Source organism: Procambarus clarkii, chromosome 18, assembly GCF_040958095.1.
Source record: "Procambarus clarkii isolate CNS0578487 chromosome 18, FALCON_Pclarkii_2.0, whole genome shotgun sequence".
Classification (NCBI taxonomy): domain Eukaryota; kingdom Metazoa; phylum Arthropoda; class Malacostraca; order Decapoda; family Cambaridae; genus Procambarus; species Procambarus clarkii.
In genome coordinates this window covers 24833523-24859164 of record NC_091167.1, presented here as the reverse complement: position 1 = coordinate 24859164, position 25642 = coordinate 24833523, and the positions used below count along the sequence as shown (strand labels likewise).

At 49.6% G+C, this 25642-nt stretch overlaps 1 protein-coding gene across 1 annotated transcript; it reads right to left on the bottom strand.

Annotated features, from left to right (window-relative positions):
* Window positions 1–1515: 1515 nt before the first annotated feature.
* On the bottom strand, window positions 1516–24921 carry LOC123768646 (protein Asterix-like). The gene is made up of 5 exons (XM_069326371.1): window positions 24784–24921; window positions 11824–11990; window positions 7870–7978; window positions 5112–5209; window positions 1516–2844 (listed from the first exon to the last, which is right to left on the bottom strand). Exons 2-5 carry the CDS (start codon window positions 11874–11876, stop codon window positions 2769–2771), a joined length of 336 nt encoding a protein of 111 aa, XP_069182472.1. The 5' UTR covers window positions 11877–11990; window positions 24784–24921; the 3' UTR covers window positions 1516–2768.
* Window positions 24922–25642: the final 721 nt, after the last annotated feature.

The window sequence follows — 25642 nt, the reverse complement described above, 5'->3', positions numbered from 1 at the left end:
CTAGCTGGCAGGGGCATCAGGTGAAAGAAAACGTGCCAATCCGTCTCTGTCCCGGTGCTAATTTTAGTTTAGCTCATTGATTGTTATGCACCCCATGTTCAAATGACTAGATTTGTGGTAATTAAACTCCCCAAGTAAGTTGTGTAAGATTGTTGGCAAAGATGATGCACTATAACGGGGTCGTTTCAGTGACGTCAATCGACACACCTCCAGAATTAACCACTCACAAGTCTGGGCTTAATTAACTCATGATTTTCTTAGTTTTTATTCTATAGCAGTCATGTGCTACCCTCTTTGTCAAAGATACACTTATTTTGAGTGTAAATATATGTATAGATAATATATACAGTATATATATCGCTGTTGTTATCTTCAAATTCTTATGAAGCAACAGGTACGGGATGCACATATGTCATTCTTGTCGGGAATGTACTGGGTACGAGCGCTTTGCTAAAGTGACCGAGCAATGTATTTCTCTCTCTATATAACAAAATTTAAAGTAATATATTGTCTTCGATTAATATATAACTTCAATATCTTATTCGCAAAAATATAAGCATGCCAATACATAAATTAAGATGCAAATAATGAAATATTAAAAAAATCAAATATATTAAGATCAAAGATCTTACATTAAGGTCAAATGTAGCTAACATATCGGTTTACAAATAATATTACAACTAATATTAGCTTATTGTTCATTAAATATTTAATTAACAGATAAATGTAAGAGTTATTATGGTATTAGGTGGCATATAAGAGTATGCCACTCTTCGTGTAACTTTTTGCACATCCTAGTCCATGGGTTAAGGTGCACATCTGTGGTTATCCACAACATTGGTTCGATCGTGCTGTCCTGCTCTAAAGATTATATCATTGATTTATCACATTGTGTACAATATCTTTATACATTTAATATTTTTTATGTTCGACATACAATACTGTGGTGTAAATACTTTCTAATGAAAGGATTCTAAATGGGAAATTGTAAACAACGCCACACCTTAGGGATGGCATGTGACTGAAAGCTTTATTGTACAGATTTTAATGGACAACAAGATCCACAGCATTCACCCTTTATTTGTGCACATGATAGGACATACATTTGTGCATAATTTGATGCAGAAATCCCATGGAAAAAGCACTGTTTGAATTTTTTAGTAATATTAATTTAAAATTATCAGTCTTGGAGGAATTCTGCATTATCTAGATGCCAAATTCATTGTACAGGTCACTGGCTAGATTAAAATCACTATCTTGGACCAGGTTCCCATGTAGTACAAAATCCACTGAATTTATATTCAATATAGTATTGTATAGTGAATATTCTTTGCTTGAGCCAGTGAGCCCAAACACCTTACTGATACATCTCAGCGTAATACTGTAATGGGAAGGAGAGATACTGTATACAGTATAGTAACGGGAGGAACACGCAGTCAACAAGGTAGTACCGATAAAATCCTGATATACCATATAATTCAACATGACAAATGCACTATTGAAAGGAGAAGATAATTATATATTATGGTAAAAGGTTTACTATGAAATACAAAAGTACATATTTAACAATAATACATATGGCCTGCATTAATATATATTTTATACACTAAGTATAGTACTGTATAAACTGTAATACATACTGTACTTACAACCTGTAACTATATTTTAGAAATTCTAAATTCTGATACAGTCAAAATAAGAAATTAAGGAATGATATGTTTCCTTTGTAACCATAAAACAACAACTTTGCATAACTAAGCAAAATGGAAGAGGAGGCAGTCCTAAAAGAGGAATTAATTTACTGTAGAATCTGTCTTTATCCCCATGAACGCCCCTCTGATGGAGTAACCACAACTGAAACCTATTCAGGTAGCCCTATCTTAACATGCTCTTCTGATTTGTCCTCTTTCCTTTATGTCTAAGAATTATTAGCCAGCAGTAACTGGTTGGAGTTAATGTAATTTCATGATCAAAAAGATATTATGCAGTTGATGTCACCTCGAAGAAAACTATAAAATCAGTGCTAGTGACTGATAACTTTGCCTGTCATCCGATCAGGTGACAGCCTGGCTCTACTGAATGGACAGTACTGTACTGTACTCCAAAAGTCTCCCTTCCCCCATACTGACTGCCTACCATTCCACTCCCAATTCCCTTTCACTCTTCTATTTCTAACGTGGTGATCAAGTAAGTAAGTAAGTAATTATCAAAAGAAGGCACCAAACCGGGAAGGCTATGTAGCACCATCAAATACGCAAAATAATCAGAGGACGTGGTGATCAAGTCTTCCTTTTATGTCTAATATGGAGGCTATCTACTGTACTAATGTGGTTGTCACTCGAGGATCAACTCGTATGGTACTTCATATTCCAGGATATTTCAAGCTTTGACCTTCATGCTATTGCCTTTTACACTGGCATGAATGACATGATAATGTTATGGGACAATACAAATTTGTCCATTTGTTAAAGAAAAAAAAAGACAAGCTGCTTACAAGAAACTTTTGGATGGGAAGTATAACACAAGAATTATATAGTGCAGGCTACACAAATTAAAAGATTAACAAACCAAGCCATTTTGTAACTCATGCACATCATCAAATGTTGGCACTGTTCCATATTGCACATCATAATACAAACCTGGCACCATTAGCTAGTTTATTAAAACTAAAATTGTCACTGTCATTCAGCAGTACAATTTTAATACAAGTATGGTGAGGCAATTATACATTTCCATTCAACCAAAAACAATCGATAATATAGAACTGTTTATATATTGGACCATGGAGGTGTCATTGGCTGTGGGTTTTGAAGGTAGGACATCACAACTGCAGAAATGGACAACCTGAAATGTTAATATAATTAGTAAATTATTTGTGACAAGCAAATAAAAGTATATTTGTTTAATTATGATAATTTACTTTGAAAATCAGAACTATTAGCCAGTAACAATGGGTTGGATTAATGTAATTTAAATTACATTCAATAACAAAAGACAATTATGCAAGTGTTGTCACCCTTAGGAAAATCATGAAGTCAGTGCTATAGTGACTGACAAGTAAGCTCAGAAAACTACTGACAGGGCTCTCCCAAAAATAACAAATCAGAGCAAGAGAGATTGTTGAAACACAGGGAATACAGAGGACATACTCAGCACACAAACACAATAAAGTACATAAATTATTGGGACCATTTGAAGCTCCCAAAATGTACTCTGGAAAGGAGACAAGAGAGGTATCATGTACTGTATACATGGACTGAACTCCAGGTCCAAAATTTGCACAGTATTATAACATAGTGGAGCGAACAATATGGTAGGAAATGCAGAATAGTGCAAGTGAAGAAAAAATGTGCCACAGAAACAGTCATAGAACACTGTATGAATATCCAGGTCCAAAATTTGCACAATATTATAACAGATGCTATACCGATGATGATACTTTTCAAAACGCTTGTGCTCTCTAGAGTGGAGTACTGCTGCACAATGACAGCCCCTTTCAAAGCTGGAGAAATTGCTGACCTGGAGAGTGTGCAGAGATCCTTTACTGCTAGAATCCACTCAGTAAAACATCTAAACTATTGGGACCGACTAAAGAGCCTAAATCTGTACTCCCTTGAGCGCAGGCGGGAGATATACATAATAATTTACACGTGGAAAATATTAGAGGGGCTGGTCCCAAACCTGCACACAGAAATAACATCACATGAGACCAGAAGACATGGAAGGATGTGCAGAATACCCCCGTTGAAAAGCGGAGGTGCAACAAGTACTCCGAGAGAGAACTCTATCAACATCAGAGGCCCGAGACTGTTCAACACGCTTCCGCTACACATAAGGGGCATAACTGGCCGACCCCTCACAGTGTTCAAGAGAGAACTGGATAAGCACCTCCAAAGGATACCTGATCAACCAGGCTGTGACTTATACGTCAGGCTGCGAGCAGCCGCGTCCAACAGCCTGGTTGATCAGTTCAGCAACCAAGAGGCCTGGTCGACGACCGGGCCACGGGGACGCTAAGGCCCGGAAGCACCTCAAGGTAACCTCAAGGTAAGGTAAGGTAGTGGAGCGAACAATATGGTAGGAAATGCAGAATAGCGCAAGTGAAGAATAAAGGTGCCACAGGAACAATCATAGAACACTGTATGAATATCAAAGGACCACGGCTCCTTAATATCCTCACAGCAAATAAAATAAGTATGGCTGGAACAAAAGTATTTCTTCAAGAAAAAATTAGAGTTTCCTGCAAGAAGTGCTGGACTAACTAGATTGTAAGTGGGAATATGGCCCTGCAGGCCACTCCAAGCAACAGTCTACTGGACCAAGATCTTGCACGTCATGCCTGGCCCAGGCCAGGCTTGGAGAAAAGAAATCCCAGAACCCCCTTATCCAGGTACAAATCCAGATCCAGGTAATGAAATGCCCTTTTCAGGCATGTAGTCAATCGCTCACCTCCCAGTCCTGTTCTCTTCCTTATAGAATATTTGGGGGTTCCATTTGGCTCAACGAGCGGGGATGGCAGGCTAGCTGGGACTTTAGGTGACCTGACCCACCATATGATGGTGGTCAGGCACATCATGGTTCAACCTGTCCTCTTGAAAATAACGTCGCTTTTCGTTCGAATGCACCCTATATCCAAAAATGAACGTAATTTGAAATGAAATTGGCTCACGAAAGTGACATACTGTCGCGTTTTCTCTAAGTCCTCTGGCTTACTTGGAAAGGTTAGGAGAGGAAACTTTCATTTAACGTTTTTCATAGCTTTTGAAACTTGAGGACAATTTCCTGCCCTCCTAACCTACGAGAGGACCCTTAACTTACTGTTTTGAAACAAAATCCAAAATTTATTTTAATTTTTTTATTTTTAAATTACGTCCATTTTCGGCCATATGGGCAAACGACCAAATTCAGACGTAATTTGTAAGAGGACAGGTTGCACAGTTAGGGTATTTACCCCGTCGCAATGTTTATTTGCCTTAGTACACCAGGTTTTGGCCTTGTGTAAAGTAAAGTATATGTTAAAATGTGACATGCTATGAGGACAGGGTTTATTACTAAACCCTTTATGGGTTTAGTAATATACAAATTTCAGAAGAAAACAAGATAAACCTTACATGAAGCTGCTGAGCATTTGTTTCGTATCGTCATTGACTCTCGAGTTGGCAAAGCTGATGCAGGAGCAGTATAGCGCAACCCAAGCACACCACTTCAACTGCAAGAAAGAAATGATGAGTTCACTATAGAGTATCATTTATAACAACAATGTCTAAAATTTCTATAATCATAGTTTTAATAATACAGTATTTGGAGGATTAAAATTCATAGAGTAGAAATCACATTCCTCAATATAAGTATTATAAGATTAAAACCCTAAATAAGAAAATTATCCAAGATAAAGTCTGATATTATTTACTTAAAACATGTACTGTACTATATATGTGAAAATTAAGCATTGAATACTGTATAATTAAACATCTTTTTCTGGTAGGCCCTTGATTTACCCATCTTCCACCAGATGACAGCCCTGAGGTTACCTGAGGTTTCAATCAACTTGCCTAAAAGGTCAACACTTCAAAAACGAAGGGTGAACAGGAGCACTGTCCAGAGCGAACGATGCACTAGAACCCCTACCCCAGCCAGGAACCAGGAGATATGGATCTACACATGGCCCAAAGCTGGATCCGAAGAACTCAACTGAAGCAGACTGAGGCTAAAATACTGCACTGCCAGCTATCAAAGATTGATCTACCTTCCCTTCCCGCCCAACCACTTGGGCTAGACAGTAGAGCGAACGCCCATTTTTTTGCAAGCCGGTTTTCAATCCCCGACTGTCCAAGTGGTTGGGCACAATTTCGTCCCCATGTCCCATCAAAAATCCTTATATTGATCCCTTCCAAATGCTATATAGTTATAATGATTTAGTGATTTCTCCTAATAATTCCCTTCCCTTCCCTTTCCCTCCAGAAAGTAGAAAGGGTGTAAAAAGAGAGGCAAACCGCAAGGAATACAACTAAGAAGATTCCTGATGATCTAGAACTGCACGCTGGAAAGCACGACAGGCCGCATATAGTGTAAATATGCAACCACATCCCACAGCAGCAGCTCAAACAACTAGAGCAATGCTATCAAGGCAATCTTTGAAGACAACACAAATGGTGAAACCAGCTGGGAAGAACCCTGCTCTAAACATAATTACACCTGATCAACCAGGCTGTGACTCATACGTCAGGCTGCGAGCAGCCGCATCCAACAGCCTGGTTGATCAGTCCGGCAACCAGGAGGCCTGGTCGACGACCGGGCCGCGGGGACGCTAAGCCCCGGAAGCACCTCAAGATAACACTGAGAAGAGCTCCAGAGTTGCACAAAAATGGAGACCCTATGCCAAATGGATCTAAAATTTGTGGTCCAACATGATCTATTACAGTATGTACTTATCATTTTGACAATGGCATATGATAGAGCAATCATTGGCAAACAATTCCATTTAAAAATCATAATTACAGTATATGACAATTATTGGTGGTCCCAACATAACATAATGACCAGGATTTACACAAACTCAACCATTCTTGACATAAATCCCAGTAAATTGAGGGTACCGGTAGTATAGTCGAGTTCGTTCTTGACTCGCAATCTAGAATTCTGGGTTCAAATCCCAGGCAAGATAGAAATGGCGGGTGTGTATCCTATCACCTAATGTACCTGTTCACCTAGCAGGAAATAGGAACCCAAAAGTCAGTCAGCTTATTGTGGGGTTGCATACTGGGGAGGGTCAGTAATTAGACCCTAGGGATAGGGGGGAAAGGGGGGGGGGGAACCTGGATACAAACCTAACATGTACTGTATGTATAACCTGGCTGCCAGTCCTCCAACACAATGAATTATTATTATTAATAAATTATTCGCAAAAAATTCATTTATGATGCGTCTTGATTATGGCATATGATACTGATCACGGATAATTTGGTATTAAAATTATAGATGTACACACACACAACTTTATTGAAACCAAACATTCAAAAGGAGAGAACTTTTTCACCAAGCTTGAGAGAGGAAATGAGGAAGGGATAGTCTCACACCCTCCCTCCCTCTTTCCCCATGCCCAGCATTCAGCCGACTGCTGTTGCTTTGTCACACTTTTGGCTCACTTCACGCTCATGCCATAAATTTTTCAGTAAAGTGAAAATGTATTTTGACTTAATTACAATCTTCGGCACAATTACCGAATAATGGACATCCATGTTAGTCACAAGGGTTGAGTTGACGGTTCTCCAACCTCCTATCAATTAAAAAACTAGAAAGTTCAGACCTATGTGACAGGTATTGAAGTATTATTAGTGTGACTCCAACTGTACACACAGAAGATGATGCAAGGCACCAACATGGCACACGAGTCAGAATCAGACATAACACACACTAAAATACCCAGCAACAGGCCTGGCCACGTGGACCGAGTCCCAAGCAGTACTGATGTAATGGCAACTCAAAAGGAGAAGCCCTGACTAGGACAACACCTAGAATCTTGAAAAATATTACTGGTAGGAATGGGTAATACAAACTAGCTACAAGGCAGAGAGTTGAGAAACTAAATCAGAATGAATGAACAGCTAAGGGCACACAAGATGGGTGCCTTAAACTGACAAGTGAAGCATGAATATAAACAATACAAAAAGCATGGCTCCCACAGAAAATGTTCCCATGAATGCCAACATCACTTACATACAATATACAGTAGTTCATAAAATATGAGTTGAAAACAAAAAAAACTGAGCAAGCTAGTGCCAGGATGAATAGGGATGATAGTGGTAGACAATAGGGATGATACCGTGGGCTTCAGAACAGACCCTATAATGCCAGAAACCCAAAACTTACTCTCATCATTAGACCACACATGCTGAAGATCATGCCTAGTACATTCATGTAGTCAGTAGTTGGATCTTCACCAGGGGCCCCAGGAGTCCCTTGTGCTGATGGTTTGTACCTGTCAATGGTCAAATTACATTATATTGCAGTTGGTATGTATAAAAATGTAATATTAATTTATTATTATTATTACTGTATCAGTAAGGTGTTATTGATCAAATAAGTAACATTAAAGCATGAGTGAGAAGGCAAATAAAATGAATTCAATAAACACAGGTTTTATAATTCTCTTTGCAAGAAGTGATTAGTTATGGAAAATCAGGAGGGAAGATGAGAGAACATATTACAAATACAAACAACAATGAAGTTCAATAATTACTGTACACAAACCCTCACAAAAGTAACATTATTTGAAAAAAAAAAAAAATACAGCACTGAATGTAATGAAACACCATTTTCTGGGTGAGCCCAGAGGCTCCCTGGAGCCTACAAGGCTCTCCACAGAAAAGATTTTGAAAAGTTTTTTACTTGTATCGTACTTAAGTATGATTTCCCATTGGGACAAAGCCAGTTAGGTTTATCAAGGTCCCCTCTAGGCCAACTACTAGTCTTTCCCAAGATGCAACCAACAATAGCTGCCCAACTCCTAGGTACTTATTTACCGCTAGGTGAACACAGGCATCGGGCAAAAGCAAACGTGCCAAACGTCCCTGTCCTGCGGCAGAAATTAATCCCGAACGTTTCAATTGCGAGCTGACTGTGTTGACCACTACACTACAGTATTTTGAGGTTATCTTGAGACGATTTCGGGGCTTAGCGTCCCCGTGGCCCAATCCTCGACCAGGCCTCCTTTTTGTTACACCCCCCCCCAGGAAGCAGCCAGTAGCAGCTGTCTAACTCTCAGGTACTTATTTACTGCTAGGTAACAGGGGCATCAGGGTGAAAGAAACTCTGCCCATTTGTTTCCACCTCCACTGGGGATCAAACCCGGAACCTTAGGAATACAAATCCGGAGCGCTGTCCACTCAGCCGTTAGGCCCCCCTGACACTACAATATTATTCACTACAATGGGTTATTTGTACAAATGAATCGCCATTATCTGTACATTCTTGTAAAGCCACTAACATGCATAGCATTTTAGGCAAATCTTAAAGCTAACGCAAAATTTGCAGTGAATTTTAAATTATTGTACAAGGGAAACAGTTAATCTTAAGAGAACAAATCTACAAGGGGCCGTGACGAGGATTCGAACTTGCGTCCAAGAGCATCCCAGACGCTGCCTTAATCGACTGAGCTACGACATGGTACAAGAATTGCAACCAGAAATTCTTCTGAATTTACTTGGATCCTGCAGCCTCTCCGAGAGACAAACCAGGATTTTACACAACTCCCCCCATGCACTCGAGCTATGTCAATAGGCCGTTCTACCTCTTCGCCCTTACTTCATTATACACAGAAATCACAATAGCGTGACATCTAAGCTAAGCTAATTGTTAAGCGAGAGGTAAGGTAGTAATAAGGGTGATGAGAAATTATGTTGATGGAGTGCATTTGTAGATAGTACAGCACTAGATGAGTAATTAGCACAATGTGGGATACTAAAGTGAAGACATTGGGTTAGGAAATTCGACACATTTGGTCTCTCTATATAGAGACCTGCATAGAGAATCTTAGAGATATTTCAGCAGAGATGTTCATGCAGAACATCACAAACATTCTTATTTCATACAATTCGGAAGCTTAAAATCTGAGTTAGTATTAAGGAACAGAGCTTTGCAAGTGTTTATAATGTGAAGAGAATGAAGAGTACGGATTAAATGTTTAGTATGTCCAGGGGTTTGAGCAAAGAGGCTGTATGTTGTTTGAAAACAGAATTTATTATAGTTGAGGGTATCACAGTGTAATCAACTCTCATACCAGGAACAGTTGAGGGCCACAGCACTAACAACACTTCAAACCAGACATGACTTAGCAGACCTCATTGAAATTTTAAAATACTGAACAATTTGGAGGATGTTGATCCAGATAATGTCTTATAAAAGCTCAACAAACCACAACATAGGACTGAAAACAAGAGATGCCTTTTACCCCCATACGGTTATAAACCCATGGAACTGCCTACCTGCCAAACATAATTGCCCAAACTCTTACATTTTAAAATCCAACTGGAAAAAAATAATCAAGGCAAATGAGGGGACTTTGGACAAGCTTTTCTGTTCTCGTCGAGGCCACTAATACGTTAGTGGCCCTCAGGTAAAGTCAGGTAAAAATCGGTTGCCTTCCCCCTTGACTCCCAATTGGGGATCCTGGGTTCAATTCCCAGTCAGGACAGATATGGCTGGGCACATTTCCTTTCACCTAATTCTTCTGTTCACCTAGCAGTAAACAGGTACTCTGAAATTAAACAACTGTTGTGGGTAGGATGATATAAATACTGTACTTTGTAAAGAAAACCAGATACAGTACTGTAATAACAAAATATATTTAAATTAAGATTATAGTGCATTTTAAAATCTGGTTATGTGGTCGCTGATGGAGAGTTTCCATAAATACGTAACTAACATGAAACTGGCCGCTAACAGTTTCATGTCAATGGCTGCTTCGGCCAGCTGCATTTAGTTCAATAAACATTTCTGTATATTACCTGTTGATGGTTTTAACAGTTCTTCACACACAGCCTGGCCTTTATACGGGTCATGAAAGGTCTACCAGAACCTAGTGAGTTGAAACACCTAACATTTTTATGCAAACTTTGTACAAAATTATTAATTACTACTATACACTGATAACACAACTGTTGTTTTCCAATAGTTGTGTTAGTCCTACATTGCTTTTTTATCACTAGTAAAACGGTCTGTAATAATGTGTCACCCTGTACACATGACTGTTCACCAATGGATTGGAAAATTTACCTAACCTTACCCAGGCTAACTCAAACCAGCCAAGCCTAACACAGCCTAATCTTGGCTAATACATCCTAACGTATCAAACTTTATGGATGGTACTTTTTGGACATGAAATAATTCGACGATGCTCGTTTTCCCGTTTGTTAAAACCGTATACACTATACTGTTATGGTAGGATGTATTAGCTTAGGTTAAGCTGTACTGGACTCCATTGGTTTGGGTTAGGTTGATTCTTGGTTTGGTTAGTTTAGGTTGGGTTGAGCTAGGTTATCTTGAGATGATTTCGGGGCTTAGCGTCCCCGCGGCCCGGTCCTCGATCAGGCCTCCTTTTTTGTTACACCCCCACCAGGAAGCAGCCCGTAGCAACTGTCTAACTCCCAGGTACCTATTTACTGCTAGGTAACAGGGGCATCAGGATGAAAAACATTTTGCCCATTTGTCTCTGCCTTCACCGGGGATCGAACCCGGAAACCCTAGGTTAGATAGGTTTTAACATTTGTTTGCAAGTCATCGTGTATGTGGTATGACTTGTATCTGATTTAATATGGTCTTATCTGTCAAAACTAAAAATTAAGTAAAAATCATATATACCTTCTTGTATATAAATAAATAAATGAGCTTTGTTTAACCCTCGCCATTTCTTTTCAAACTCCAAACAAAATGGGAGTAAAAAATCATTTCAACAAGGCTAGTTTTCTGATAAAAATGTACTACTAAGTTAGACTTGGTTATGTTATATGGATTAGGTTGTTTTATCATTAATCATTATCGTTTTAAGTCTGCTAACTAAGCATCTTGTATACGTAATGACCTATACCCCCTACAGCAAAAATACCGAACTATAATACCCTAAATCCCACCCATATAGGTGTACAGACAAGTAATTCTTTAAACATCACACCAAAGCATTGTACAGAGACAAGAAAACCCATGCCTATATAAGAACGAATTGTTCATATGATGACCTACTAACTTCCTCCCCCACACACACACAGAGCCTCATCATTACACAATAACAACATCTTGCACTACAATATCCCCCCTACATTCACTTACCTATCAATCTTATCCACTCTCCGTGGGTCAGAGCTGTTGTTTGACGTCTGCATTTTGAGTGGGAATGTTGCTGGCGAGCTGCTCCTGTATGTTGTCTGCTGGTCCACAACAGTGCTGGTGGAGGCCGAGGGTTCCGGGCCACGGGGACCTCGGTTGCCAGATCCAAACTGCGGTAAGTACCGAATTTGTAATAAGAGTAATATATATATATTATATATAATGTATATATTGTTAAATATGACCGAAAAGGTAAGATTAATAATTCTACCACGAATTTTCTCAATATTTCTTATGTTTCTTTTTTACTGTGGATGGTAATTGAAAAATCAATTCTCCAAAATTCATTTTTATTTCTAGTCTGACGCGAGGCTTGAACGCGTTTCGTAATAACTTGTTACATTTTCAGAGACTTTAGTTTATACACACACAACTGTAACCTGAGAACACTAAACAGTTTTACTTATGCTAACATTAAACAGCTTGTCTTATATACTCGCATTTGGGTGAGGTGATGTGTTGCAACAGTTTTGGAAGAGGTGAACAAACTTTTGACCAACGCAGAACACGGAACAATGGGTATAAATTGGATAAATGAGAGGGAAGAATGGAAGTAACTGCAAAGGGCCTATTGACCCATACTTCCTCTTGATGCTTCTATATTGGTACGGAGTCTTGAAATGGGTAGAATATAGTTGTGCATCAATTGGCTGTTGATTGCTGGTGTTGACTTCTTGATGTGTAGTGCCTCACAGATGTCAAGCTGCCTGCTATCGCTGTATCTATCGATGATTTCTGTGTTGTTTGTTAAGACTTCTCTGGTGATGGCCTGGTTGTGGGAAGAGATATGTTGCTTAATGGAGCCCTGTTGCTTATGCATTGTTAATCGCCTGGAAAGAGATGTTGTCGTCTTGCCTATATACTGAGTTCTTTGAGGCTTACAGTCCCCAAGTGGGCATTCGAAGGTATAGACGACGTTAGTCTCCTTTAAGGCGTTTTGCTTTGTGTCAGGAGAGTTTTTCATGAGTAGGTTGGCTGTTTTTTTGGTTTTATAGTAAATTGTCAATTGTATCTTCTGATTTTTGTCTGTAGGGATAACGTTCCTATTAACAATATCTTTCAGGCCCCTTTCCTCCGTTTTATGAGCTGTGGAAAAGAAGTTCCTGTAAAATAGTCTAATAGGGGGTACAGGTGTTGTGTTGACTCTTCAGAGGTTGCATGGTGTTTCACCTTTTTTATGATGTCTTCAACGAAACCATTGGAGAAGCCGTTGTTGACTAGGACCTGCCTTACCCTACAGAGTTCTTCATCGACTTGCTTCCATCCTGAGCTGTGGCTTAGAGCACGGTCGACATAAGCGTAGACAACATTCCCCTTGTACTTGTCTGGGCAGCCAACCCTATGCCCTACCAAAAACCCACCCGAAGCCGGACAGACACCCACCCGGAGCCCGCCAGCTGAGTGAACCGGGGCCCGCCAGTTGAATGAACTGGAACCCATCAGTTGAGTACCTGGAGCCTGCCCCGAGCCCGACCAAGAACCCACAAAGAGCCCTACTGAGAACCCACCCCGATCCCTACAGAGAACCCACCCCAAGCCCTACAGAGAACCCACCCTGAGCCCGACCAAGAACCTACCCCGAGCCCTACAGAGGTACCCCAAGCCCGAGAGCCTATCCCAATCCCGAAAGAGCCCACCCCGAGCCTGACCGGGAGCCAACCCCAAACCCTACCAAGAACCCACCCCCAAGCCCTACCAAGAACCCACCCCCAAGCCCTACCAAGAACCCACCCCAAGCCCTATCAAGAACCCATCCCCAAGCCCTACCAAGAACCCAGCCCCAATACCTACCAAGAACCCACCCCAAGCCCTACCAAGAACCCACCCGAAGCCGGACAGACACCCACCTGGAGCCCGAACAGTCACCCACCCGGAGCCCGACCAGTCAAACACCCGGAGCCCGCCAGTTTAGTAAACCGGAGCCCGCCAGTTGAGTGAACCGGAGCCCGCCAGTTGTGTGAACTGGAACCCGTCAGTTGAGTACCTGGAGCCTGCCCCGAGCCCGACCGAGAACCCACCCAGAGCCCTAACGAGAACCTACCCTGATCCCTACAGAGAACCCACCCCGAGTCCTATCAAGAACCCACTCTGAGCCCTACAGAGAGCCCACCCTGAGCCTGACCAAGAACCTACCCCGAGCCCTACAGAGGTAACCCAAGCCCGAGAGCCCATCCCGAACCCGAAAGAGCCCACCCCGAGCCTGACCGAGAGCCAACCCTAAGCCCTACCAAGAATCCACCCCCAAGCCCTACCAAGAACCCACCCCCAAGCCCTACCAAGAACCCACCCGAAGCCGGACAGACACCCATCTGGAGCCCGAACAGTCACCCACCCGGAGCCCGACCAGTCAAAAACCCGGAGCCCGCCAGTTGAGTGAACTGGAACCCGTCAGTTGAGTACCTGGAGCCCGCCCCGAGCCCTACCGAGAACCCACCCTGAGCCCGACCAAGAACCTACCCCGAGCCCTACAGAGGTTCCCCAAGCCCGAGAGCCTATCCCGATCCCGAAAGAGCCCACCCCGACCCCTACCGAGAACCCACCCCCCAAGCCCTACCGAGAACCCACCCCCAAAGCCCTACCGAGAACCCACCCCCCAAAGCCCTACCGAGAACCCACCCCCCCAAGCCCTACCGAGAACAAACCCCCCAAGCCCTACCGAGAACCCACCCCCCCAAGCCCTACCGAGAACCCACCACCCCAAGCCCTACCGAGAACCGACCCCCCCAAGCCCTACCGAGAACCCACCCCCCCCAAGCCCTACCGAGAACCCACCCCCCCAAGCCCTACCGAGAACCCACCCCCCCAAGCCCTACCGAGAACCCACCCCCCAAGCCCTACCGAGAACCCAGCCCCAAGCCCTACCGAGAACCCAGCCCCAAGCCCTTACCGAGAACCCAGCCCCAAGCCCTACCGAGAACCCAGCCCAAAGCCCTACCGAGAACCCAGCCCCAATACCTACAAAGAACCCACCCTAAGCCCTACCAAGAACCCACCCGAAGCCGGACAGACACCCACCTGGAGCCCGAACAGTCACCCAACCGGAGCCCGACCAGTCAAACACCCGGAGCCCGCCAGTTTAGTAAACCGGAGCCCGCCAGTTGAGTGAACCGGAGCCCGCCAGTTGAGTGAACTGGAACCCGTCAGTTGAGTACCTGGAGCCCGCCCCGAGCCCTACCGAGAACCCATCCCGATCCCTACAGAGAACCCGCCCCGAGCCCTACAGAGGTTCCGCAAGCCCGAGAGCCTATCCCGATCCCGAAAGAGCCCACCCCGAGCCTGACCGGGAGCCAACCCCAAACCCTACCAAGAACCCACCCCCAAGCCCTACCAAGAACCCTGCCCTAATACCTACCAAGAACCCACCCCAAGCCCTACCAAGAACCCACCCGAAGCTGGACAGACACCCACCCGGAGCCCGAACAGTCACCCACCCGGAGCCCGACCAGTCAAACACCCGGAGCCCGCCAGTTTAGTAAACCGGAGCCCGCCAGTTGAGTGAACCGGAGCCCGCCAGTTGAGTGAACTGGAACCCGTCAGTTGAGTACCTGGAGCCCGCCCCGAGCCCTACCGAGAACCCACCCTGAGCCCGACCAAGAACCTACCCCGAGCCCTACACAGGTTCCCCAAGCCCGAGAGCCTATCCCGATCCCGAAAGAGCCCACCCCGAGCCCTACCGAGAACCCACCCCCCAAGCCCTACCAATAACCCACCCCCCAAGCCCTACCGAGAACCCACCCCCAAGCCCTACCGAGAACCCAGCCCCAAGCCCTACCGAGAACCCAGCCCCAAGCCCTACCGAGAACTCAGCCCCAAGCCCTACCGAGAACTCGGCCCCAAGCCCTACCGAGAACCCACCCCAAGCCCTACCGAGAACCCACCCCCAAGCCCTACCGAGAACCCACCCGAAGCCGGACAGACACCCACCTGGAGCCCGAACAGTCACCCACCCGGAGCCCGACCAGTCAAACACCCGGAGCCCGCCAGTTTAGTAAACCGGAGCCCGCCAGTTGAGTGAACCGGAGCCCGCCAGTTGTGTGAACTGGAACCCGTCAGTTGAGTACCTGGAGCCCGCCCCGAGCCCTATCGAGAACCCACCCCCCCAAGCCCTACCGAGAACCCAGTACCCCCCCAAGCCCTACCGAGAACCCACCCCCCAAGCCCTACCGAGAACCCACCCCCCAAGCCCTACCGAGAACCCACCCCCCAAGCCCTACCGAGAACCCAGCCCCAAACCCTTACCGAGAACCCAGCCCCAAGCCCTACCGAGAACCCAGCCCAAAGCCCTACCGAGAACCCAGCCCAAAGCCCTACCAAGAACCCAGCCCTAATACCTACCAAGAACCCACCCCAAGCCCTACCAAGAACCCACCCGAAGCTGGACAGACACCCACCTGGAGCCCGAACAGTCACCCACCCGGAGCCCGACCAGTCAAACACCCGGAGCCCGCCAGTTTAGTAAACCGGAGCCCGCCAGTTGAGTGAACCGGAGCCCGCCAGTTGAGTGAACTGGAACCCGTCAGTTGAGTACCTGGAGCCCGCCCCGAGCCCTACCGAGAACCCACCCTGAGCCCGACCAAGAACCTACCCTGAGCCCTACAGAGGTTCCCCAAGCCCGAGAGCCTATCCCGATCCCAAAAGAGCCCACCCCGACCCCTACCGAGAACCCACCCCCCAAGCCCTACCGAGAACCCACCCCCCCATGCCCTACCGAGTACCCACCCCCCCAAGCCCTACCGAGAACCCAACCCCCAAGCCCTACCGAGAACCCAACCCCCAAGCCCTACCGAGAACCCAGCCCAAAGCCCTACCGAGAACCCAGCCCCAATACCTACAAAGAACCCACCCTAAGCCCTACCAAGAACCCACCCGAAGCTGGACAGACACCCACCTGGAGCCCGAACAGTCACCCAACCGGAGCCCGACCAGTCAAACACCCGGAGCCCGCCAGTTTAGTAAACCGGAGCCCGCCAGTTGAGTGAACCGGAGCCCGCCAGTTGAGTGAACTGGAACCCGTCAGTTGAGTACCTGGAGCCCGCCCCGAGCCCTACCGAGAACCCACCCTGAGCCCCACCAAGAACCTACCCTGAGCCCTACAGAGGTTCCCCAAGCCCGAGAGCCTATCCCGATCCCAAAAGAGCCCACCCCCCAAGCCCTACCGAGAACCCACCCCCCCATGCCCTACCGAGTACCCACCCCCCCATGCCCTACCGAGTACCCACCCCCCCAAGCCCTACCGAGAACCCAACCCCCAAGCCCTACCGAGAACCCAACCCCCAAGCCCTACCGAGAACCCAACCCCCAAGCCCTACCGAGAACCCCCCCCCCCCCAAGCCCTACCGAGAACCCCCCCAAGCCCTACCGAGAACCCACCCCCCCAAGCCCTACCGAGAACCCACTCCCCCAAGCCCTACCGAGAACCCACCCCCCCAAGCCCTACCGAGAACCCACCTCCCCAAACCCTACCGAGAACCCACCCCCCCCAAACCCTACCGAGAACCCACCCCCAAGCCCTACCGAGAACCCAGCCCAAAGCCCTACCGAGAACCCAGCCCCAATACCTACCAAGAACCCACCCGAAGCCGGACAGACACCCACCTGGAGCCCGAACAGTCACCCACCCGGAGCCCGACCAGTCAAACACCCGGAGCCCGCCAGTTTAGTAAACCGGAGCCCGCCAGTTGAGTGAACCGGAGCCCGCCAGTTGAGTGAACTGGAACCCGTCAGTTGAGTACCTGGAGCCCGCCCCGAGCCCTACCGAGAACCCATCCCGATCCCTACAGAGAACCCGCCCCGAGCCCTACAAAGGTTCCCCAAGCCCGAGAGCCTATATCCCAATCCCGAAAGAGCCCACCCCGAGCCTGACCGGGAGCCAACCCCAAACCCTACCAAGAACCCACCCCCAAGCCCTACCAAGAACCCTGCCCTAATACCTACCAAGAACCCACCCCAAGCCCTACCAAGAACCCACCCGAAGCTGGACAGACACCCACCTGGAGCCCGAACAGTCACCCACCCGGAGCCCGACCAGTCAAACACCCGGAGCCCGCCAGTTTAGTAAACCGGAGCCCGCCAGTTGAGTGAACCGGAGCCCGCCAGTTGAGTGAACTGGAACCCGTCAGTTGAGTACCTGGAGCCCGCCCCGAGCCCTACCGAGAACCCACCCTGAGCCCGACCAAGAACCTACCCCGAGCCCTACAGAGGTTCCCCAAGCCCGAGAGCCTATCCCGATCCCGAAAGAGCCCACCCCGAGCCCTACCGAGAACCCAGCCCCAAGCCCTACCGAGAACCTAGCCCCAAGCCCTACCGAGAACTCAGCCCCAAGCCCTACCGAGAACTCAGCCCCAAGCCCTACCGAGAACTCAGCCCCAAGCCCTACCGAGAACCCACCCCAAGCCCTACCGAGAACCCACCCCCAAGCCCTACCGAGAACCCACCCGAAGCCGGACAGACACCCACCAGGAGCCCGAACAGTCACCCACCCGGAGCCCGACCAGTCAAACACCCGGAGCCCGCCAGTTTAGTAAACCGGAGCCCGCCAGTTGAGTGAACCGGAGCCCGCCAGTTGTGTGAACTGGAACCCGTCAGTTGAGTACCTGGAGCCCGCCCCGAGCCCTACCGAGAACCCACCTCCCCAAGCCCTACCGAGAACCCACCCCCCCAAGCCCTACCGAGAACCCACCCCCCCAAGCCCTACCGAGAACCCACCCCCCCAAGCCCTACCGAGAACCCACCCCCCAAGCCCTACCGAGAACCCACCCCCCAAGCCCTACCGAGAACCCAGCCCCAAACCCTTACCGAGAACCCAGCCCCAAGCCCTACCGAGAACCCAGCCCAAAGCCCTACCAAGAACCCAGCCCTAATACCTACCAAGAACCCACCCCAAGCCCTACCAAGAACCCACCCGAAGCTGGACAGACACCCACCTGGAGCCCGAACAGTCACCCACCCGGAGCCCGACCAGTCAAACACCCGGAGCCCGCCAGTTTAGTAAACCGGAGCCCGCCAGTTGAGTGAACCGGAGCCCGCCAGTTGAGTGAACTGGAACCCGTCAGTTGAGTACCTGGAGCCCGCCCCGAGCCCTACCGAGAACCCACCCTGAGCTCCACCAAGAACCTACCCTGAGCCCTACAGAGGTTCCCCAAGCCCGAGAGCCTATCCCGATCCCAAAAGAGCCCACCCCGACCCCTACCGAGAACCCACCCCCCAAGCCCTACCGAGAACCCACCCCCCCATGCCCTACCGAGTACCCACCCCCCCAAGCCCTACCGAGAACACAACCCCCAAGCCCTACCGAGAACCCAACCCCCAAGCCCTACCGAGAACCCACCCCCCCAAGCCCTACCGAGAACCCACTCCCCCAAGCCCTACCGAGAACCCACCCCCCCAAGCCCTACCGAGAACCCACCCCCCCAAGCCCTACCGAGAACCCACTCCCCCAAGCCCTACCGAGAACCCACCCCCCCAAGCCCTACCGAGAACCCACCCCCCCAAGCCCTACCGAGAACCCACCTCCCCAAACCCTACCGAGAACCCACCCCCCAAACCCTACCGAGAACCCACCCCCAAGCCCTACCGAGAACCCAGCCCAAAGCTCTACCGAGAACCCAGCCCAAAGCCCTACCGAAAACCCAGCCCCAATACCTACCAAGAACCCACCCCAAGCCCTACCAAGGACCCACCCGAAGCCGGACAGACACCCACCTGGAGCCCGAACAGTCACCCACCCGGAGCCCGACCAGTCAAACACCCGGAGCCCGCCAGTTTAGTAAACCGGAGCCCGCCAGTTGAGTGAACCGGAGCCCGCCAGTTGAGTGAACTGGAACCCGTCAGTTGAGTACCTGGAGCCCGCCCCGAGCCCTACCGAGAACCCACCCTGAGCCCGACCAAGAACCTACCCCGAGCCCTACAGAGGTTCCCCAAGCCCGAGAGCCTATCCCGATCCCGAAAGAGCCCACCCCGAGCCCTACCGAGAACCCACCCACCAAGGCCTACCAATAACCCATCCCCCAAGCCCTACCGAGAACCCACCCCCCAAGCCCTACCGAGAACCCAGCCCCAAGCCCTACCGAGAACCCAGCCCCAAGCCCTACCGAGAACTCAGCCCCAAGCCCTACCGAGAACTCAGCCCCAAGCCCTACCGAGAACTCAGCCCCAAGCCCTACCGAGAACCCACCCCAAGCCCTACCGAGAACCCACCCGAAGCCGGACAGACACCCACCTGGAGCCCGAACAGTCACCCACCCGGAGCCCGACCAGTCAAACACCCGGAGCCCGCCAGTTTAGTAAACCGGAGCCCGCCAGTTGAGTGAACCGGAGCCCGCCAGTTGAGTGAACTGGAACCCGTCAGTTGAGTACCTGGAGCCCGCCCCGAGCCCTACCGAGAACCCATCCCGATCCCTACAGAGAACCCGCCCCGAGCCCTACAGAGGTTCCCCAAGCCCGAGAGCCTATCCCGATCCCGAAAGAGCCCACCCCGAGCCTGACCGGGAGCCAACCCCAAACCCTACCAAGAACCCACCCCCAAGCCCTACCAAGAACCCACCCCCAAGCCCTACCAAGAACCCTGCCCTAATACCTACCAAGAACCAACCCCAAGCCCTACCAAGAACCCACCCGAAGCTGGACAGACACCCACCTGGAGCCCGAACAGTCACCCACCCGGAGCCCGACCAGTCAAACACCCGGAGCCCGCCAGTTTAGTAAACCGGAGCCCGCCAGTTGAGTGAACCGGAGCCCGCCAGTTGAGTGAACTGGAACCCGTCAGTTGAGTACCTGGAGCCCGCCCCGAGCCCTACCGAGAACCCACCCTGAGCCCGACCAAGAACCTACCCCGAGCCCTACAGAGGTTCCCCACGCCCGAGAGCCTATCTCGATCCCGAAAGAGCCCACCCCGAGCCCTACCGAGAACCCACCCCCCAAGCCCTACCGAGAACCCACCCCCCAAGCCCTACCGAGAACCCACCCCCCAAGCCCTACCGAGAACCCAGCCCCAAGCCCTACCGAGAACCCAGCCCCAAGCCCTACCGAGAACCCAGCCCCAAGCCCTACCGAGAACCCAGCCCCAAGCCCTACCGAGAACCCAGCCCCAAGCCCTACCGAGAACCCAGCCCCAAGCCCTACCGAGAACCCAGCCCCAAGCCCTACCGAGAACCCACCCCCAAGCCCTACCGAGAACCCACCCCCAAGCCCTACCGAGAACCCACCCCGAGCCCTACCGAGAACCCACCTCGAGCCCTACCGAGAACCCACCCGAAGCCGGACAGACACCCACCTGGAGCCCGAACAGTCACCCACCCGGAGCCCGACCAGTCAAACACCCGGAGCCCGCCAGTTTAGTAAACCGGAGCCCGCCAGTTGAGTGAACCGGAGCCCGCCAGTTGTGTGAACTGGAACCCGTCAGTTGAGTACCTGGAGCCCGCCCCGAGCCCGACCGAGAACCCACCCAGAGCCCAACCGAGAACCCACCCTGATCCCTACAGAGAACCTACCCCTAGTCCTACCATGAAAACACCCTGAGCCCTACAGAGAACCCACCCTGGGCCCGACCAAGAACCTACCCCGAGCCCTACAGAGGTACCCCAAGCCCGAGAGCCCATCCCGAACCCGATAGATCCCACCCTGAGCCTGACCGGGAGCCAACCCTAAGTCCTACCAAGAACCCACCCCGAAGCCCTACCAAGAACATACCCGAAGCCGGACAGACACCCACCTGGAGCCCGAACAGTCACCCACCCGGAGCCCGACCAGTCAAACACCCGGAGCCCGCCAGTTTAATAAACTGGAGCCCGCCAGTTGAGTGAACCGGAGCCCGCCAGTTGAGTGAACTGGAACCCGTCAGTTGAGTACCTGGAGCCCGCCCCGAGCCCTACCGAGAACCCACCCCGAGCCCTACCGAGAACCCACCTCGAGCCCTACCGAGAACCCAACCCCCCCGAGCCCTACCAAGAACCCCCCCCCCCCGAGCCCTACCAAGAACCCACACCCCCCCATGCCCTACCAAGAACCCACACCCCCCCAAGCCCTACCAAGTACCCCCCCAAGCCCTACCAAATACCCACACCCCCCCAAGCCCTACCAAGAACCCACACCCCCCCAAGCCCTACCAAGAACCCACACCCCCCCCCCCAAGCCCTACCAAGAACCCACACCCCCCCCAAGCCCTACCAAGAACCCACACCCCCCCCAAGCCCTACCAAGAACCCACACCCCCCCAAGTCCTACCAAGAACCCACACCCCCCCCAAGTCCTACCAAGAACCCACACCCCCCCCCCAAGTCCTACCAAGAACCCACACCCCCCCCAAGTCCTACCAAGAACCCACACCCCCCCAAGCCCTACCAAGAACCCACACCCCCCAAGCCCTACCAAGAACCCACACCCCCCCCAAGTCCTACCAAGAACCCACACCCCCCCCCCCCAAGTCCTACCAAGAACCCACACCCCCCCAAGCCCTACCAAGTACCCACACCCCCCCAAGCCCTACCAAGTACCCACACCCCCCCAAGCCCTACCAAGAACCCACACCCCCCAAGCCCTACCAAGAACCCACCCGAAGCCGGACAGACACCCACCTGGAGCCCGCCAGTTGAGTACCTAAAGCCTGCCCGGAGCCCCGACCGACAACCCACCCCGGAGCCCCGACCGACAACCCACCCCGGAGCCCCGACCGACAACCCACCCCGGAGCCCCGACCGACAACCCACCCCGGAGCCCCGACCGACAACCCACCCCGGAGCCCCGACCGACAACCCACCCCGGAGCCCCGACCGACAACCCACCCCGGAGCCCCGACCGACAACCCACCCCGGAGCCCCGACCGACAACCCACCCCGGAGCCCCGACCGACAACCCACCCCGGAGCCCCGACCGACAACCCACCCCGGAGCCCCGACCGACAACCCACCCCGGAGCCCCGACCGACAACCCACCCCGGAGCCCCGACCGACAACCCACCCCGGAGCCCCGACCGACAACCCACCCCGGAGCCCCGACCGACAACCCACCCCGGAGCCCCGACCGACAACCCACCCCGGAGCCCCGACCGACAACCCACCCCGGAGCCCCGACCGACAACCCACCCCGGAGCCCCGACCGACAACCCACCCCGGAGCCCCGACCGACAACCCACCCCGGAGCCCCGACCGACAACCCACCCCGGAGCCCCGACCGACAACCCACCCCGGAGCCCCGACCGACAACCCACCCCGGAGCCCCGACCGACAACCCACCCCGGAGCCTTGACAGAGAACCCACTTGGGGCCCGGCAGAGAACCCACTTGGGGCCCGGCAGAGAACCCACTTGGGGCCCGACAGAGAACCCACTTGGGGCCCGGCAGAGAACCCACTTGGGGCCCGACAGAGAACCCACTTGGGGCCCGACAGAGAACCCACTTGGGGCCCGACAGAGAACCCACTTGGGGCCCGACAGAGAACCCACTTGGAGCCCGACAGAGAACCCACTTGGAGCCCGACAGAGAACCCACTTGGAGCCCGACAGAGAACCCACTTGGAGCCCGACAGAGAACCCACTTGGAGGCCGACAGAGAACCCACTTGGAGGCCGACAGAGAACCCACTTGGAGGCCGACAGAGAACCCACTTGGAGGCCGACAGAGAACCCACTTGGAGGCCGACAGAGAACCCACTTGGAGGCCGACAGAGAACCCACCCCGCGCCCAACCTTTCATGGAGAAAATTGAACACCAGGCGACAAAAATAATTGCAGAATGAGGTCTAGTTTCATACCATGAACGGTTGAGGGTCACAGGGCTAACACTGCAAACTAGGCATGCCAGGATGGATCTCACCGAAACTATTAAAATATCGACTTGAATCGACTTGAGAATGGTCCAGGACGGACCGAAACTCGTCGTCCCTTCAACTTCTAGTGTGTGGTCTGGTCAACATACTTCAGCCACGTTATTGTGACTCATCGCCTGCCTATTAAAATATTGAACAGTTTCGAAGATATGGATCCAGAGAACAACTTCAAAAGGTCAGATGGAACACAAACAAGGAACAACGGTTTCAAGTCCAACAAGCCGCAGTGTAGGACTGAAAACATAAGCTATATTTTCACCCACAGGGTTATAAACCTATGGAACCGCCTATCTGCTAAAGCAGTAAATAACATAACACTTGAATTGTAAAATCCAATTTGAAAAAAAATCGGAACAAATGGGGGACCTGATCTGCTACCAGAAATTTTAGCCAAATATCCCCAGTCTGCTAACTGTAGGTAGTAACCGAGTGATTGTAACCTATCCACCGCTGCCCACTGGATGGGGGGCGGTGTGCAGGACAAACATAAATTGTGACACTAGCTCTCCACATATGTCAGGTGCTTAATTTAGAACCTGTACTTGAGGTCGATCTCGAACCCATTGTTGATGTGACGACTTATATTGAATTTTGTAACTATAGCTCATCAAGATTGTAACTTGCTTAGCTAAATGAATTGTGGGGTTCAGTCCCTGAGCCCATTATGTGCCTCTGTAACCCTTTCCACTACCGCCCAGCAGAGGTACAACAGGTACTCAGAGAGAACTATCAACATCAGAGGCCCGAGACTGTTCAACACGCTTCCACTACACATAAGGGGCATAACTGGCCGACCCCTCACAGTGTTCAAGAGAGAACTGGATAAGCACCTCCAAAGGATACCTGATCAACCAGGCTGTGACGCATACGTCAGGCTGCGAGCAGCCGCGTCCAACAGTCTGGTTGATCAGTCCAGCAACCAGGAGGCCTGGTCGACGACCGGGCCGCGGGGACACAAACTAAACTAACATTGATAGGCATTGTTCGAAGCCAACTCCATACGTGAAACCCCATTATATTATATAATTCTATATACTGTGCATATATAAGATATAAATATGTCAAAAAGAATTATCACTCTTACCTGGAGCAATGTTGCTGATGTCGGAAATCAGCGGTATATGTTGTCGCGTTGGCGGCAGCGACAGTACTGAGGCCTGAGCCTTCAACGACCAACCGCCGTTTGAACGCCATTTTGAAACAGGCGTACTACCCGAAAAGTGCGTAAACTAGTATTTGCGTGCATTATAGGCCATTCCAAGAAACCTTATTGCTATGAATATCTTGTTATCTAACAAACGAATTATTTATGTTAATATTTTTAGCACATGTTAAATTAGGCCATTTTTCATTTAGAGGGGGTATATATATATATAGCTATTTACATTTTAAGTTTGAAAAATTACCGTACAAAATTGAATGCAAAGATAAGATAAGATTTATTTATACAACCCTGTTTGGAAATTAACTCCTTTTACAATGAAATAAGACGCAAATAAGAACCTCAATTGTGTAGTGAATTTATGCATTTTGTTTTGATTAAAAGCTTAGGTAGTACAATGTACTACTTCTACTACTAATACCATATTATATATGAGGGGCTACTAAATAAAATTAAAGCACAAGCATGTTCACCTAATATCATTAGCTGACAGGTGAAATAATATGAAAGTCGGAAACTATTTGATTCTCTCAGAATTTCTACTAATCCTTTCTTTCGTCGAGACCAATATATGTCAGTGACCCCTCAGATAAATTTCATTTGCAGAAATCAAACTGGGCTTAATTAACTCATGATTTTCTTAGTTTTTATTCTATAGCAGTCATGTGCTACCCTCTTTGTCAAAGATACACTTATTTTGAGTGTAAATATATGTATAGATAATATATACAGTATATATATCGCTGTTGTTATCTTCAAATTCTTATGAAGCAACAGGTAC